The sequence below is a fragment of the Pimephales promelas genome, chromosome 1 (genome assembly GCF_988280905.1).
Source record: "Pimephales promelas chromosome 1, fPimPro1.hap1.1, whole genome shotgun sequence".
NCBI lineage: Eukaryota > Metazoa > Chordata > Actinopteri > Cypriniformes > Leuciscidae > Pimephales > Pimephales promelas.
Genome location: NC_142769.1, coordinates 23742128 through 23756718, shown reverse-complemented (window position 1 = coordinate 23756718; position 14591 = coordinate 23742128). Strand labels below are relative to the sequence as shown.

General features: G+C 37.1%; 1 protein-coding gene across 2 annotated transcripts in view; it reads right to left on the bottom strand.

Moving 5' to 3' along the window:
• LOC120469136 (neural-cadherin) overlaps nucleotides 1-9699 on the bottom strand; it is a 283986-nt gene extending 274287 nt beyond the window's left edge. The window contains exon 1 of one of the 2 annotated variants that reach the window (XM_089129359.1): nucleotides 8539-9699. In XM_089129359.1, the coding sequence (XP_088985485.1) occupies nucleotides 8539-9520 (982 nt within the window). In that variant the 5' untranslated portion in view covers nucleotides 9521-9699. The remainder of the gene's footprint in view (nucleotides 1-8538) is intronic. The other variant, XM_039657904.2, reaches the window with a different exon arrangement.
• Nucleotides 9700-14591: the final 4892 nt, after the last annotated feature.

Sequence of the window (14591 nt, the reverse complement as noted above, 5' to 3'; positions counted from 1 at the left end):
GAACTTATAAGTAATTAATAAATAATTATTAGATAGTCCTTCAGGAATTACTTAAAACCTGAAACAGTATTCTAAAGTGACAATATAGGGAACCCATTAGTAATTAATAAAGAATTACCACATACTTCTGACTCAAATCAAACTTACTGTAAAAAAAATTATTTCGTTTTAACATGTATAATACTGTTTACATTTAAACTCATTTAACAAACATTTTAGAATAAAAAAAATACTTGACTCCATAACCTGCCCATAACAGTGCACAGCTCTGAGAACAGATTTTAACATCTGATGTAAATAGATTTAGCTATAGCTATAGGGTAACTGACATCGTGTATGTTGCCTTGCATAAAACAAAATGATTTACAGCACAGTAATGATTTTATGGATTAAATAAAATGCACCAAATCGGCGGCGCGGAGAACTCTCCAGAGGAGGATGCAAATGCCCGCGCTCTTGCGTCACCAAATCACTGTCAAGTCAAGTCAAGTCACCTTTATTTATTTATATAGCGCTTTTTACAATACAAATTGTTTCAAAGCAGCTTCACATTGATAATAGGAAAACAATGTTATAATAGTATTGTTAAATTAAAATTAAATGTTAAATGTCCCCAACTAAGCAAGCCAAAAGCCAATGGCGACAAAGGCGAAGAGAGGTGAAAAAGGCAACAGTGGCAAGAAACCAAAACTCCATCAGGTGACAGAATGGAGAAAAAAAACCTTGGGAGAACCCAGGCTCAGTGTATGTGGCTACCGCGATATTGCCGGAACTTGAATGGTGCAAAAGAAGTTTAAAATGTATAATAATAAGGTGTAATATACATGACATGTTTTTGCTTATTTGCAGATCGTAGCCTATAGGTAAATGTCTGCACTTATCTTTCTTATTAGTGCTGAAGAATGACAAACTGACTACTGTGTATGACTGTTAATTTGTAGTTACTTCATAGTTATTTTTCTTGAACCTTAATTAATAGATAATTAATAGTAGTTCTTCAGGAGGTATGACGGAATTAATTAGCTATTGATTAACTAACTGATACTTAACACAATCATAAAATTATATTACATACTGATTAGTTAACACATCTTCCTTAGTAGTTAACAGTAGTGAAGAAGTAGTTAATGAAGAATTACCTATTAGTTCTTCATTAATTTCTTATTAGTTATGCAGTAAGTAAGATACAGTATTCTAAAGTGTTACCGTAAAATCTAGTAATTTCGATAGAAATCCACAGGATGTCTTAAATTCACACCTGCTTTTACGGACGTGATAAAATGGAGCCACTACTGTTCTAACATCAATGTTCGGAGACATGTCACAGTGCACTTTTCATCTGCCTGTCTCCGTAAAGTGCGGTGAAATCTTGTCATGGGTAGACTGTGGCCTATCAATGTGGCATATTCACAGGGGCGTAATTTACCCCTGCGATCGGTGGCACGGTTACAGTGTATCTCGTAGCTCACACAGTCTTCACATACACGCGGGCTTCAATCTGTTTCGGAGACTGTTCGTTCCGGTGAAATCACAAAAGAAAAATGCAACCAAACGTGTCCCTACTTATTATAATACAACCACATATTCAGTTTTGATGAGAAAAAAAAATAAAAAAATAAAAAAAATATATACGAGTGCGGAATTAGAACCTTGAACCTCTGACAAGATTGGCAAAAGTTCTACCACTGGACCATTAAAGGACACATGTCAAATTGTCAGATCAATGTATTTATTCACGTGATTTAGTCATTTATACACACATACGCATGCACACACACACACACACACACACACACACACACACTTGTTCCACCCACTTTTTAAAACAAAGTTAAGCCACTGTATATTCATTCAGTTAATGTAGCAACCAAAGTTCATATCAGGCATCATCACATCGCTGCCTGCATACAGAGCAAAGTCGGAATCGCGGATGGAGTGAGAGCAAGTGGATCACGTGATATGAAACATCTCAGTCTCGGTCTCAATGTTGATAATTCAAGACAGCATGAGAACTGTCTTGCGTATGCGCAAATCTACATAAACTACATTCTATGGACCAAAGAGGCAGTGCTAACCTCTGCCTCATTGGCCATGGCCTTGAATTTCCTGCATGAAACAATGGTTTTTAGGAGCAAACAATGGCAAAAGGAGTATGTATTTTTTATTTTTTACAAAAATTTATATTTGGAATAAAATAAATGCAATTAATAATTTGGTGAATGAATAAAGCTCTTGGGATTAATAAATGTAATATTAACATTTCCTTTGGTGAGGCACTGCCTACCCTGACCGCACGTTGCTGACCTATCTGGACTGTAACACACCTCTCTTATTCATTTTGCCACACACATTGTGTGGAGAGCCCTGGGTGACTATCAGAAAGTCATTAAGCCCATTGTTTCCCACATAACTCCCACATCATGTTATAATGGCTTAATGTATGCTTAGATTTTACAGAATGAGGTCTGACCTGCTGCTGAACGAGGATTTATACTTACTAAATGTTCTTAACAATGATTCTCTCTGACTTTGGTGTTTCTATATTTGCTACATTGTTAAATTAAATATTAATTTTACTCTAGAGTTCATTAAATTATTTAAATAGTTTTCTCCATACCTGTCAGTCTTTACACATACTTTATCTCCATCCTTTGGACAAAGGACAAAGCTCGCACTCACACTCACTCTCTCTCTCTCTCTCTCTCTCTCTCTCTCTCTCTCTCTCTCTCTCTCTCTCTCTCTCTCTCTCTCTCTCTCTCTCTCTAAAAAGAGATAAGAAATATAATATAATATAATATATAATGTATATATAGAAGATATAAAAAAAAACAATAAGACGCTTATTTAGACACCTTTGGTTTGAATGTAGGTCAACAGTTTTTTTTTTTTTTTTTTTTTAAGAGGTAAGAAAAACGTGTGTGATGTTTTTCATTTATAAGTTGCTTCGGATAAAAGTTGCTGATAAATTAATAAATGTAATGTACAAATGTAATTTAAAAAAAAATATTAGGAACTAAAAAAACAACTATTGAAAAATGTATGGAAAACAAAATCTAAAATAAATGGTTCTCAACCCCCTTTGTTCGAGAATATTCGCAGGCCCTCCTATCTAAACTGATATGTACCTCGGGTACTTCAGTTGTAATAAAAACAAGTGAACTCAAAAATAAGATGTCAGTTTAAATTCTGTGTATGTTTATTTTCGGTGTTTTTAATACATTTGAATTGGGATCAATTAGGATCAAAAACTAAATTTAAATATTTTTACTATTTATCAGGTCCCTTCTGAAAGTTTGCAAAGGTTGAGAACCACTGATCTAAAGACATGATCTGTGTGCCATTTTCACTTTTCCAGTATAATTATATCGGAGAAGAAAAAAAAAAACGTTGGTGAAATGTTGTACATGACATGTCCAAAGGTGTAAGAAAATCTTCGCATATGGACCTTTAAGACCTATCTGTATAACATACACAGCAAGTCTATCTGGAAGTATAAATATATTGTCTGCTAGAGGGCAGGTTTTGTACACAGTTTGAAGGCTTCTGCTTGAGTGTTTGAGTCTATGTGTGTGCATGTGCAAATGTATGACCCTGTGAAGCATTTGCTAGCTCCTCTGTGTCCACGGCGGAAGAAGCTCCCCATATGCTGTGGTAACTCTTTGGCTCATGCTGACCAGATTAACAGATTTTCAGTATTGAAGGCTGGTCAAGACCCAGAAAAACATTGAGCCTGTCATTCAAATTAAGCCCTGTGATATGTGTGTTTAGGGCCATTACCAGAATGGGGCTCAGCCTCAGAATCTCCCTTGCAAAACACATGCTTGCTGGTCTAATGCAAAAAACATGGTTTCGGACACCTGGGCCATGTTCTACGTGCAGCAGTAATAAGGAAGACTATTTTCCTCAATGAAATATAGAGAAATAAAATGACTAAGAGAAGAACATACTGGACCAGCTGAGAGAGGAGAGAGAGAAGAATAGGCTAGTGTCAATCTGAAAACTTGCACTGAATTACAAGGAGCTCAACACCATCATGTCTAATTGAGAGAGAACGAGGGCTTGAGCAAGGGCTTGAGTTGATGGCATCTCTAAGGTAAAATTATATTGCACTGTTGAGATTGGTTTGAGGACTGTCATTGATATACACACACATACACACGCTATCTATTGGCATCCTCTGTGCAGGGGTTAATTGATCCCACAGCACTGATACCACAAAGACTGGCAAGCATCAGACGTGCTCTGACAAGAAAGCAGAAGGGTTACGATTGAAAGGATAGAGCGTGAGGTGGAGAGTGAGAAAGCTAATGAAGAAACACAGAGGGAAAGGAAGGAAAGACCCAGGAAGACAACTCAGACTGGACTATTTGCCCAAATTACCCAGACTCACTCAGACACAACACATCAACATGCAAGGAAAGGGAGATGTATGGGGTGATTTGTCGGAAGAGAGATGATGTCAAGAATAATTTACATTTATGAATATTTATCAGTTATGTATACTTGTACAGCAAAAAATGGCAATGCAAAAAATTTAAAATCAAAATATACAGTAGGCCTTTATTGTAAAAATAAATGGTTTAGCAATAATCAATAGTCTTTTGTTTTTGGTTAACTGCAAGTTACCTTTAATACACAGAGACTTGAGATAGTTTAGTAATAAATGGCATGTATTATCCTTGTAGTTGACAGTACATTTTAAGGTAAAAATGTGGAGAGCACTTTATTTTACAGTGTTGTCACCATGTACACACTAGGCTATGTACTTAATAACAGAGTATAACCCTGAACCATAATCTTAAACCTAACCCATGTAGTTACCTTATATTACACAGTACTTAAAGGAAAGTACACTGTAAACACACATACTGTAAAATAAAGTGCAACCAAAACATGATTTCTGAAGTGATTCAAGATTGGTATGTAAACATTAACACTTAAAATATATAAATAAAATATACAAGCACACACAGTACAAGTGAAAAGTTTTGGATCGGTAAGATTTTTAATATTTTTAAAAGAAGCTTCAAAGCTCGACATCCTCCACACAAAGTGTAATTGAGTCCACGAGGAGGTCTAATCTTCTGCTCATCAAGGTTGCATTTATTTGAATAAAAAAAAGTAATATTTTAAAATATTATAACAATTCAAAACAGCTGTTTTCTTTATCATAAAGTGTCATTTATTCCTGTGATGACAAAGCTGAACTTTCAGCATCATTACTGATATAGATACTGATATATAATTATGTGTCAAATGATTCTTCAGAAATATGTATAATATAATGATTTAATGCTCATGAAACATTTCCCAATTTTATAAAAAAAAACAGTTATTCACATTTTTATTTCAGGATTATTTGATGAATAGAAGGTTCAAAAGAACAGCATTTATCAGAAATAGAAATCTTTTGAAACATTTAACACTATACCGTAAAAAAAGTGTAGTTTGGAATTTATTTTATATTTGGGGGGAAAGAAAGAAAAGAGAAATCACTACTTTTATTCATCAAGGATGAATTAAATTGACCAAAAGTTACAGTAAAGATATTTAAAATGATACAAAAGATTCTGTTACAAACTAAGGAAATTAACGCAATCTAAACAAATGCTGTTCTATGCAACTTTCTATTAATCAAAGAATCCTGAAAATAAACTGTACACAACTGTTTTCAACATAATTCATGTTTTTTGAGCATCAAAATCATCATATAGAATTATTTCTGAAGAATCATGTGACACTCAAGACCGGAGTAATGATGCTGAAATTTCAGCTTTTATCACAGGAATAAAATACATTTTAAAATATATTAAAATAGAAACTTTATTTTATACAGTTATTTTTTCTGTTGTTGTTGTTGTTGTCTGGTGAGCAGAAGAGACTTCTACTAAAAGCATTAAAAAATATTACCGATCCAAAACTTTTGAACAGCATGTCATCCTGTAATACCGGAAACATTTGTCACAATTTATTACAGTGAATTCTGGCATAAATTTAACTGGATTTTTTTGTGTGTGTCTTTTAAGACATGCTTGTAAAATTTGTCAAAAGTCAAAAGCAGAAATTTTAACTGATAGTGATAATGTTTACTGTCGCATCTGACAGAGCAACACTTCCTCACCAACTGCCCCAACTATGAGGACATTAGAGGGACTTTTACAAAATGTTTAATACTTTGCCTTAACTTTATAAAATTAAACAACACAATAAAATTTCAACATATCTTAGGTGTTGTATCATACTAGCAGCCAGATACATTGATGCTGGTCACAAAAAGAGACAGTTGACGACTGATCAGTGATGCACTCACACATGCTCGTACACACAGACGCGAAAACACTTACACACTGAATTCTTCACCGAATTTTGAAATGTTCATAAACGGCTATTAAAAAAAAAAATGAACACTGTTAATTTGTACATTTAGATTTAATTTAGATTTGTATTATTTTGAAGTCTTTATAATTATTCTATGTATTCCAAGCTTTGGCAATATTGTATGATGTGCGGTCATGCCAATAAAGCAATCTTTGAATTTAATTGAATTAGTAATGGCACATCAAATCATTTCAATATGTGAATATTTGATTTATCTTAGGTCAGGTATAACAAAAAGCACTTAATTTAAATGGCACACTGTACATTCATCCAGTTAGCACACAGAAGCGAGATGGTGTTAACATTCAGCAATCTTGACAGCAGTGTGAGATAATGAAGACATTCTACATTCACCTCCAGACATTGTCACTTCTTCGACTGTTCTGTAGAAAAATATTCTATATTAGAGAATCAGCGGCCTGCAAAATGCATTCAGAATTTGTTTTGATCTTCTCCATATATTAATCATTGAATACCTACAGAAGATCCAAGTATAGCTTGGAGGTTTTAAAGTTGCCATAGAGGCCGTCACCAATTGCTTTGCAAGGTTGTCGTCTTGCAACTTTTTCCTGCAGCGTGTACGCTTAAAGATTTGTTCAGATGGCAAGTCCTCGCTTAGTGACTGTTTTTTTTTTTTTTTTTGCTTCTTAATATTAAAAATGAATAACATTCAGCTAATTCAAAAGATAATTTTGTCTCATAGTTCAAAATTGCAGTATTTAAAAGAGCTGGATTCAAAAAAAAAAAATCTATTTTTCAAAGCTAAAGAGGGAAGATATAAATATCTTTAAAAAATACCCCTTTATATATATATATATATATATATATATATATATAAATTATGTGGTTACCTGGAAGCTCATTACTTCCGAATAGCCACAGGCAAATTTGAGGTCAGCAGATGCTCTTCTTACTCATTAAAACCAGATGTTTGGCCTCATTGTTTGTGCGAAGCTTGGCCGCACACCGCACAACATTCACAGACCTGCAAACATTCCCACACGCACAAACAAGCGCCCTTGAACATGTGCTTGGAACGGAGATGCAAAAAAAAAAAAAAAAAGCAGTAGCTCCAGAGCTACAGGTCCAGCAAGCAGAAAGCCCCTGATTAATAAACCAACACTAATTAAATCACAGACTGCTAAATCATGCCCGATCACCTCCTCAAATATGAGCAGTTTCTCCTAACTGAGCTGTCTTAAATCCCCACAATGAGAAAGTGAATGAGTTGGGATTACATGGCTAATGCAAGCATGAAGGGAAGTAGAGCACAATCTCCAACTCAAAAGGATTAAATCACCCCGAATTCGTGCCAAAAGTCAATTTGATGCATTGGGATCTCCTGGAAATGCAAAGAACGCAATTAAAGGTGAATAGAGAAGCATTATTTTGGTAAAAGGACCCATGTGATTATCTTACCAGATTCCCTCCTTCTCTCCCTCCTCACACACAAAAACAAACACAGATTGCTGGGCATTGCCTGAATGACCTGTATATGGAGACGACTTATTTAAAGGCAAAGGAGTCGAGCAGAAGAAAATCATGATTGGATGAACAAAGGAATATGCATAACCACTTAGAATGTAAAGCTTGAACTTAATTGAAAAATTGCTGCCAGCCTGCAATGATTGGTTAATTGCACTTATTTTGACAACTTTGAATTGAATTACTGATTAAGAAAATCCAATGAAACTAAAATGATGACCAAAATTATAGTTACAAGTAAAATGGATGCATAGATGTTGTTGATGATGAAAAAAAGACATTTGCATAATTCACAATAAATCCCACTAATGTGAAAATTGAGTTTCCAAATTATATAATAATTTGATGTAATTTGCAGTATTTATCACCTAGGTGTATGAATACATTTCTGCGTCACAACAACGCAAGTGAACGCATTTATTCGAGCAGCAACCACGGTTCATCTGCGCCTTGGCTCAGTGATAATTAAACTTTGATTCCTGTGAACTTTGAGCATCTATAATGAGGGAAGCTTGAGATGACATGCTCAATCTGAAGGGAGGAGAGGAGGCGCGCGTCATTTTGGGTGTTCAGGTGAAATCTGCCACTGTCACGTAGGCTACTGTACAGGTGTGGAAGGGACCAGGGCACATAGTCATGTTGTACAGATATTTGGATTAGTCACGGCGCACTCACCTCGCTTATCTTGTACTTTTACAGTTATCTCCACTAGCGGCTGCGTCTCACGGTCGAGCCGCCGCGATATAACCAAATCTCCGCTGTCCCGACTCACGGTGACGGGAGAGTTATCCGCGTCCGGGCGAAGCAGCTCAAAGCTGGCTTGTTGAAACCTCACCGGGTGCAGATTCATTATGACGGAGCCAATACTCGCGTCTTCAGACACGGTGATAAGCACCGGCTCCGGCACGGACCGGGACTTTCTCGAGAGTCCGTTATCGAGCTGAGGAGGGGCTGGCCATTGGCGCGGACTGATCTCTATATCCATATTCCGACTGGTCCGAGCGGGCCAGCCGTGGTCTCGTGCAAACACGCTGAACTTTATGGTCTGCGCGAGACCGAGAATTGAGTCCACGAGGAGGATGTCACCGGTTTTGGGCACTACATAGAAACTGCCGTTTCTCGGGAGCGCGTAGTAAATGAGCTCGGCGTTTTTGCCACTGTCAATGTCCTCTGCTTTCACCGTGTACACCACTGACCTCAGGGCCGTGGCGTCGTCCAAAGTTATTTTCACGTCTGCATGTTGGAAAGTGGGCTCGTGGTCATTCGTGTCAAGCACGTCCACTTTGATAGAAGCAACTTCGGCCACGACGCGTTCAGCTGAAGCGCAGCTCTGACAGCACAGCGCGACGCTGAGGAAATATTCAGCGCGCTCTTCTCGATCGAGAACGTTAGAGGTTTTCAATAATATGTGTCCTCGCTTGTGGTGGGCAAATACGTGAAAATCTTCACTCCTGTCCCCCAGGAGTTTTAGGTGCATCCCGGACTTGGAGCACCATCTCTGCGGGTCGATGCGCTTCACCGGGATACTCAGTCCGTTCACTTTTGAGCCAGGTGGAGAGTTTTCAAACACATGCCCGTGAAAGAAAGGTATTCGTTCGTCGGTCTTATTTCCCAACACAAAAGTCACACAATATGGCAACAAAATAGTCCAAAACATGATTGTAAGTTTACAGCACTCTTCCTGATCTCAAGCGACAGTGTTCAGATAGCAGAACATGGTGCATGAATTCCTTCCTCATTCGTTGGACACTGACTGATCCTCCAGAGTCTGAGCAGCAGAACTTTACCAGCCGTCGCCTCGCGCTTAAGCAACGATCTGCTCGGGCGCGCGCTTGAGCTCGCGGAGTTTCAGAGAGCAGCACTACTGTGATGGACAGCGCCACGCACGAGGGGGCGGGGCTTTGGACTAGACAGGGATTCCTCTAGGAACTATTCCCTATAGGATTCGGTATTTATTTCATAAAAGCAACTTGTGGGGGTGGGGCAACAACAAACAGACACTAAATGTTAGGCAATAGAATGACCATAAAATTATGCCAGGCGATGTCCATGCATAGGAAAGTTAAATATTCTGCTAAATTCTTCTTTGGCTTTCATAAAGTTAATCTGCACCACACTACTTTAGGACACACGCATGTATAATGTATAATGTATGTTATGCTCAATACAAAGCACTGTTCAGAAGGCACATAAACGTTAACCACACTAAAGGGTTTTTTTTAATCCATATTTGTATGTGCTGAGCTGTAAAATTATTAATTATTGTTAAATAATGGTAACTGTCTTCATTTTAGACCAACAAAGTAATATAAAACACATCAACAGAAACTATAGAAAAAAGTTGTAAGCAATGAAAAGGTAACATTAACATTTTCAAAAAAAACCCAAAACAAATTAACTTAATTATTAATTAATTTAATTCTTCAGACCTTCCTAATATTTCTGTTTCTGTGATTTAAAAAAAAAAAAAGTTAATTATGAATACTATCCTTGCAAATGTTTGTGTGGCAGATTTACTAATCTTTCCATAACCTTTATTTATATTATATGTTCTCTTGACTACCAAAGTATTATCAAACAAGGTCCAAAAGCCATTGTTTAACACAATTATCTGAAAAGAGTTGTTGGCATATTCTCTCGCCACAAATACGACTAGCTTACATAGGCTATTTGGGGCACTATTTTAACGATCTGAAACGCAAGTGTCAAAGCGCAAAGCCCAAATAACTTTGTGGGCGGGTCCCTGCGCTGTTGCTATTTTCCCGGCGGGATAAATGCCTCTTGCGCCTGGCGCAAATCTACAAGGGGTTGGTCTGAAGTAGCTTCATTATTCAAAGGTGTGGTTTGGGCGTAACGTGAAATAAACCAATCAGAGCGCCATCCAACATACCCTTTAAGAACAGGTGCGCATGTTGCATGACGGATTGTTATTATAACGGCGGGTTTACCAGGCGCGTGCCAGGACCGTTCACAGCCGATGAGACCGACGTTCTTGTCAGGGCAGTTAAAAGACAGAGAAGTGACGTTGTATGGGGATGGGAGAAACTCTCACACATCAGCGTCGGTTGAACATTATATACGTATGTTTCTTGCCACTATTGGACAAACAGGTCTGATCCTTTAGTAGCCTACGAGTACAATTGGCCTTACAAAATGGGTAAAAAGGTTTTTTCATCTTCATGTAAAGCACAATGATTTTCCTCATGTGTTAATATTGTTATAATGTATGATTAGCAAAAATAAAAACTGCTGCATCTGTGTTGATGAGAGAATCAAAGTGTATGCGCGTTATGCACCCTCTTATGGCCAAGCATGCGCGCTTAAAATAGCATTATGAACAACGCGCAACGCGCCACTGACTTTAGACCAGGTTTTTTCTGGTCATTGGCGCAATTGTTTTCTGAAAGTGTAAAATAGCACCAGGGAATGTTTGCGCCGAAACACGCCTCCTTTTTGCGCCGATCCGCCCAGGGAGCGCAAGTTCATTCCCTAGTTTACTGACGTGCGTCTGTGGAGGGAAAAAAATCCCGCTTTGCGTGTGTGCAAAATAGGAATGACACATGCGTTTGTGTATAAAGTCATTTGCGCAGGGTGCAAGATAGAGCCCATGGTGTAACTACATCCTGTACATTTATAATGTGCCTTGCCACGGGAAGATGAGCTCCACCAGCTCCTCCAGGTTTTTTTTTTAAACAATATTTGTATTGTGCTTTTTTGAAACTGACTTGAATTGACTCAATATTTCCTCATCTGTTCTGAACTATCTGAACATGATATTAAATAGTTGTTCCAAATTGTTACAGCAGGCTGAATTCTTCATGAATTTGATTTGATTAAGGCCACACAAGCTGACAGTTTTAATAGATATTTTACTTCACAGTATTTCTGGCTTTGGTACCATTACTATTACTCTAAAATGTGAAAAATAGTAAGTTAAAACTTTACCATAAGGTTCAATTTGTCAGCTGATCCATTAGGTATCATGATCTAATGTGTGTTAGCCTTTTACATCATTCACTAGTCACGTTTATGGTTATTTGATGTTTGTCATCATTAATTTACTAAATATGTTGTTAGAATATGACACAATCGATCAACTTGGTAACAATACAGTAGAACCTTGAAGTACCAATATTAATGATAAAGTGTCTAAATATTACACTGCTGACGTAAATTTCTGTCTGAGTTGTCTGAGATTGACATTATGTATAATATGTCACTTTATTTTTAAGAGGTAATTCATTCTAAAGAAACAAATGTATACAGTGAAACACAGCTGTATGGGAAGTAGTGCATGAAATAACGTTGGTCTGAAACGACATGCCGCATCAGCCCCTCCAGAAATTACAACAAGAAGTTGCGAAAGAGCTGTTAATTGCCTTGCGCAGCGGCCTTTTTAACACACATTGATGTTTTTTTCTCCCTCTCTGCCGTGTTAGGCTAGAGGCAATCTGTGGTGGTCTGCTTTCAATTTTCAATTAGAGATTTATCTCCTCCATTGCTCTGTAATAATATTAACCTGGCCCAAAACTAAAGAAGGTGGATGTTATGAGCCCACAACGTGCTCCTCATCAACGACAGAACACATGCCCATCGTGGCAGCCCTAGATAAGGAAATAAAAACAGCCAGTGGAATCAATACAAAAATATTTGATTCAAAGTTGGAAACATGCCATTTAGACTTCAGAGCAAACACAATTGACAAATCTGTAAATTGTATAAGTGTAAAAATGGCATGTCAGCAGTATAGTGTTGAATCACTTGGCATGCATATCTGCATTTTGATAAACGGTTGGTGCTCTGACAAGCGACCGGGGTGAAAACGGTGGGTTGAATACATAGAAAGAACATTAATACTTTAATAACTTAATTTATTTTAATGGGCTAATTAGCTAGTTGCATGCATCCCGCTTCATTAAGAGATTTCACTCTTAACTGAAGTTTGACATGATTGAGGAAGTTGCTTCGCAATAGATTTGTAACTTAACCATGCTGTTTTGAATCTGAATACATCTATACACAACACACTTATGTTGATACATCACTGTGTGATGTGGAAGAACTTTAATGACAGGAAAGCAATATGGTCTGTATAATGCAGAGATGTCACAAGGAGAGAGTGAGCGCCTGGAATTGAGAGCAGTGAGAGATGGAGAGAGAGAGAGAGAGAGAGAGAGAGAGAGAGAGAGAGAGAGAGAGAGAGAGAGAGAGAGAGAGAGAGAGAGAGAGAGAGAGAGAGAGAGAGAGAGAGAGAGAGAGAGAGAGACTCAAAGAAAGAGATACTGAGGGGAAAAAAATCTTATCTTTCTTAAAAAAGTTATCTTTCTACCTCTCCATCAATGTCACTCACTCACATACAGGCTCTCTCTCACAGCACACACACACACACACACACACACACACACACACACACACACACACACACACACACACACACACACACTGAAAATACACCTAAATGTGCTAAAAGAAAAGAAAATAGACTGCTATAGGTTTTACTTTTTTTTTTGTAGGCTTTTTTCCATTAATTTTTTGCACAGGCTGACTTTTGGGAAACATTGCAAAAGTCCAGTGAATGGGGCAGTTAGCACATATTTTAACAATGCAGAGATAAGTAACTGAAGAGTTGCAAAAGCCTCTAAATGCAATTTGAAATTTTCTTCAAGAATGTTACTTTTTATCAAGCTTGTATAGTTAAGTTCAGTAATTTCACTTAAATGGCAATGAAGATTACCTATGAATTACCATTTAAGTGAAATTACTGAACTTAAATATACAAGTTTGATAAAAATGATTATTCTAGAACAGAATTTCAAATGGCACTTAGAGGCTTTTGCATCTGAACTCTACTATATTATTACTTATATTATATTTTAATGGTCATGATCAAGCCTGACAGGTCCACATACTCTGAAGTCTATAGTGCTCTCCAAGCTTGTTCACTGAACTCCATTATAAGGGGATCAGTGGTAAGTCTCAGTCTTGGTTTCAGCAAGGGCAAATGCGAACACTTTTGTTTTCTTTGAGTGGATGTGTATATGGGCCATTCTACAGAATTGGTTCAAAGTCAGAGTTGGAAATGTTTTATTTTTTATTTTACACAAATATTGTATATATACAAAATATATAATATCCAAGTATAATATACACATTTCTATTAATTGTTTAGTTAATTATCATATTGTATTTTCAGAAAGTTTTCACTAGTGAAACACAGTAAATAATTCAAGGCCACACTATGCAGGATTTTCGTTTTTGTCAAAACTGTGACCCCTAGAGTCACTGTGGAGTACTTGTACTGTCGTTACTGTTGTATTGAACCAAAACACTATCTCTAACATCAAACATGTTTCGGTCGTGACAATTTTAGATCCTTTTTAGCCTAGTTCAAAGATGCTAATCGCACATTTCTGAACAACTGTACAAAAACACAAACTAAATTGTATCGAATAACACTCAAAAAAATATGATGTCACAACCGAAACTTCACGTTTCAGTAGATACTTTTGAACCTAGTTCAAAGATGATAGCCAGCACATGGTAGCCTGACTTCATCAGTCAGAATGTGAGTCTGATTCTGCTCTATAGGGCTTAGATTATGAAACGTGTCTTAACCAAACCAGGAAAAACAAACCCTCTGCACTCAATTGGATAGACCAACAACCAATCAGAGCAACGCAGTAAGTGATGTACTGTACATTGAGCTACGCATAGTTGCCAACAGGACT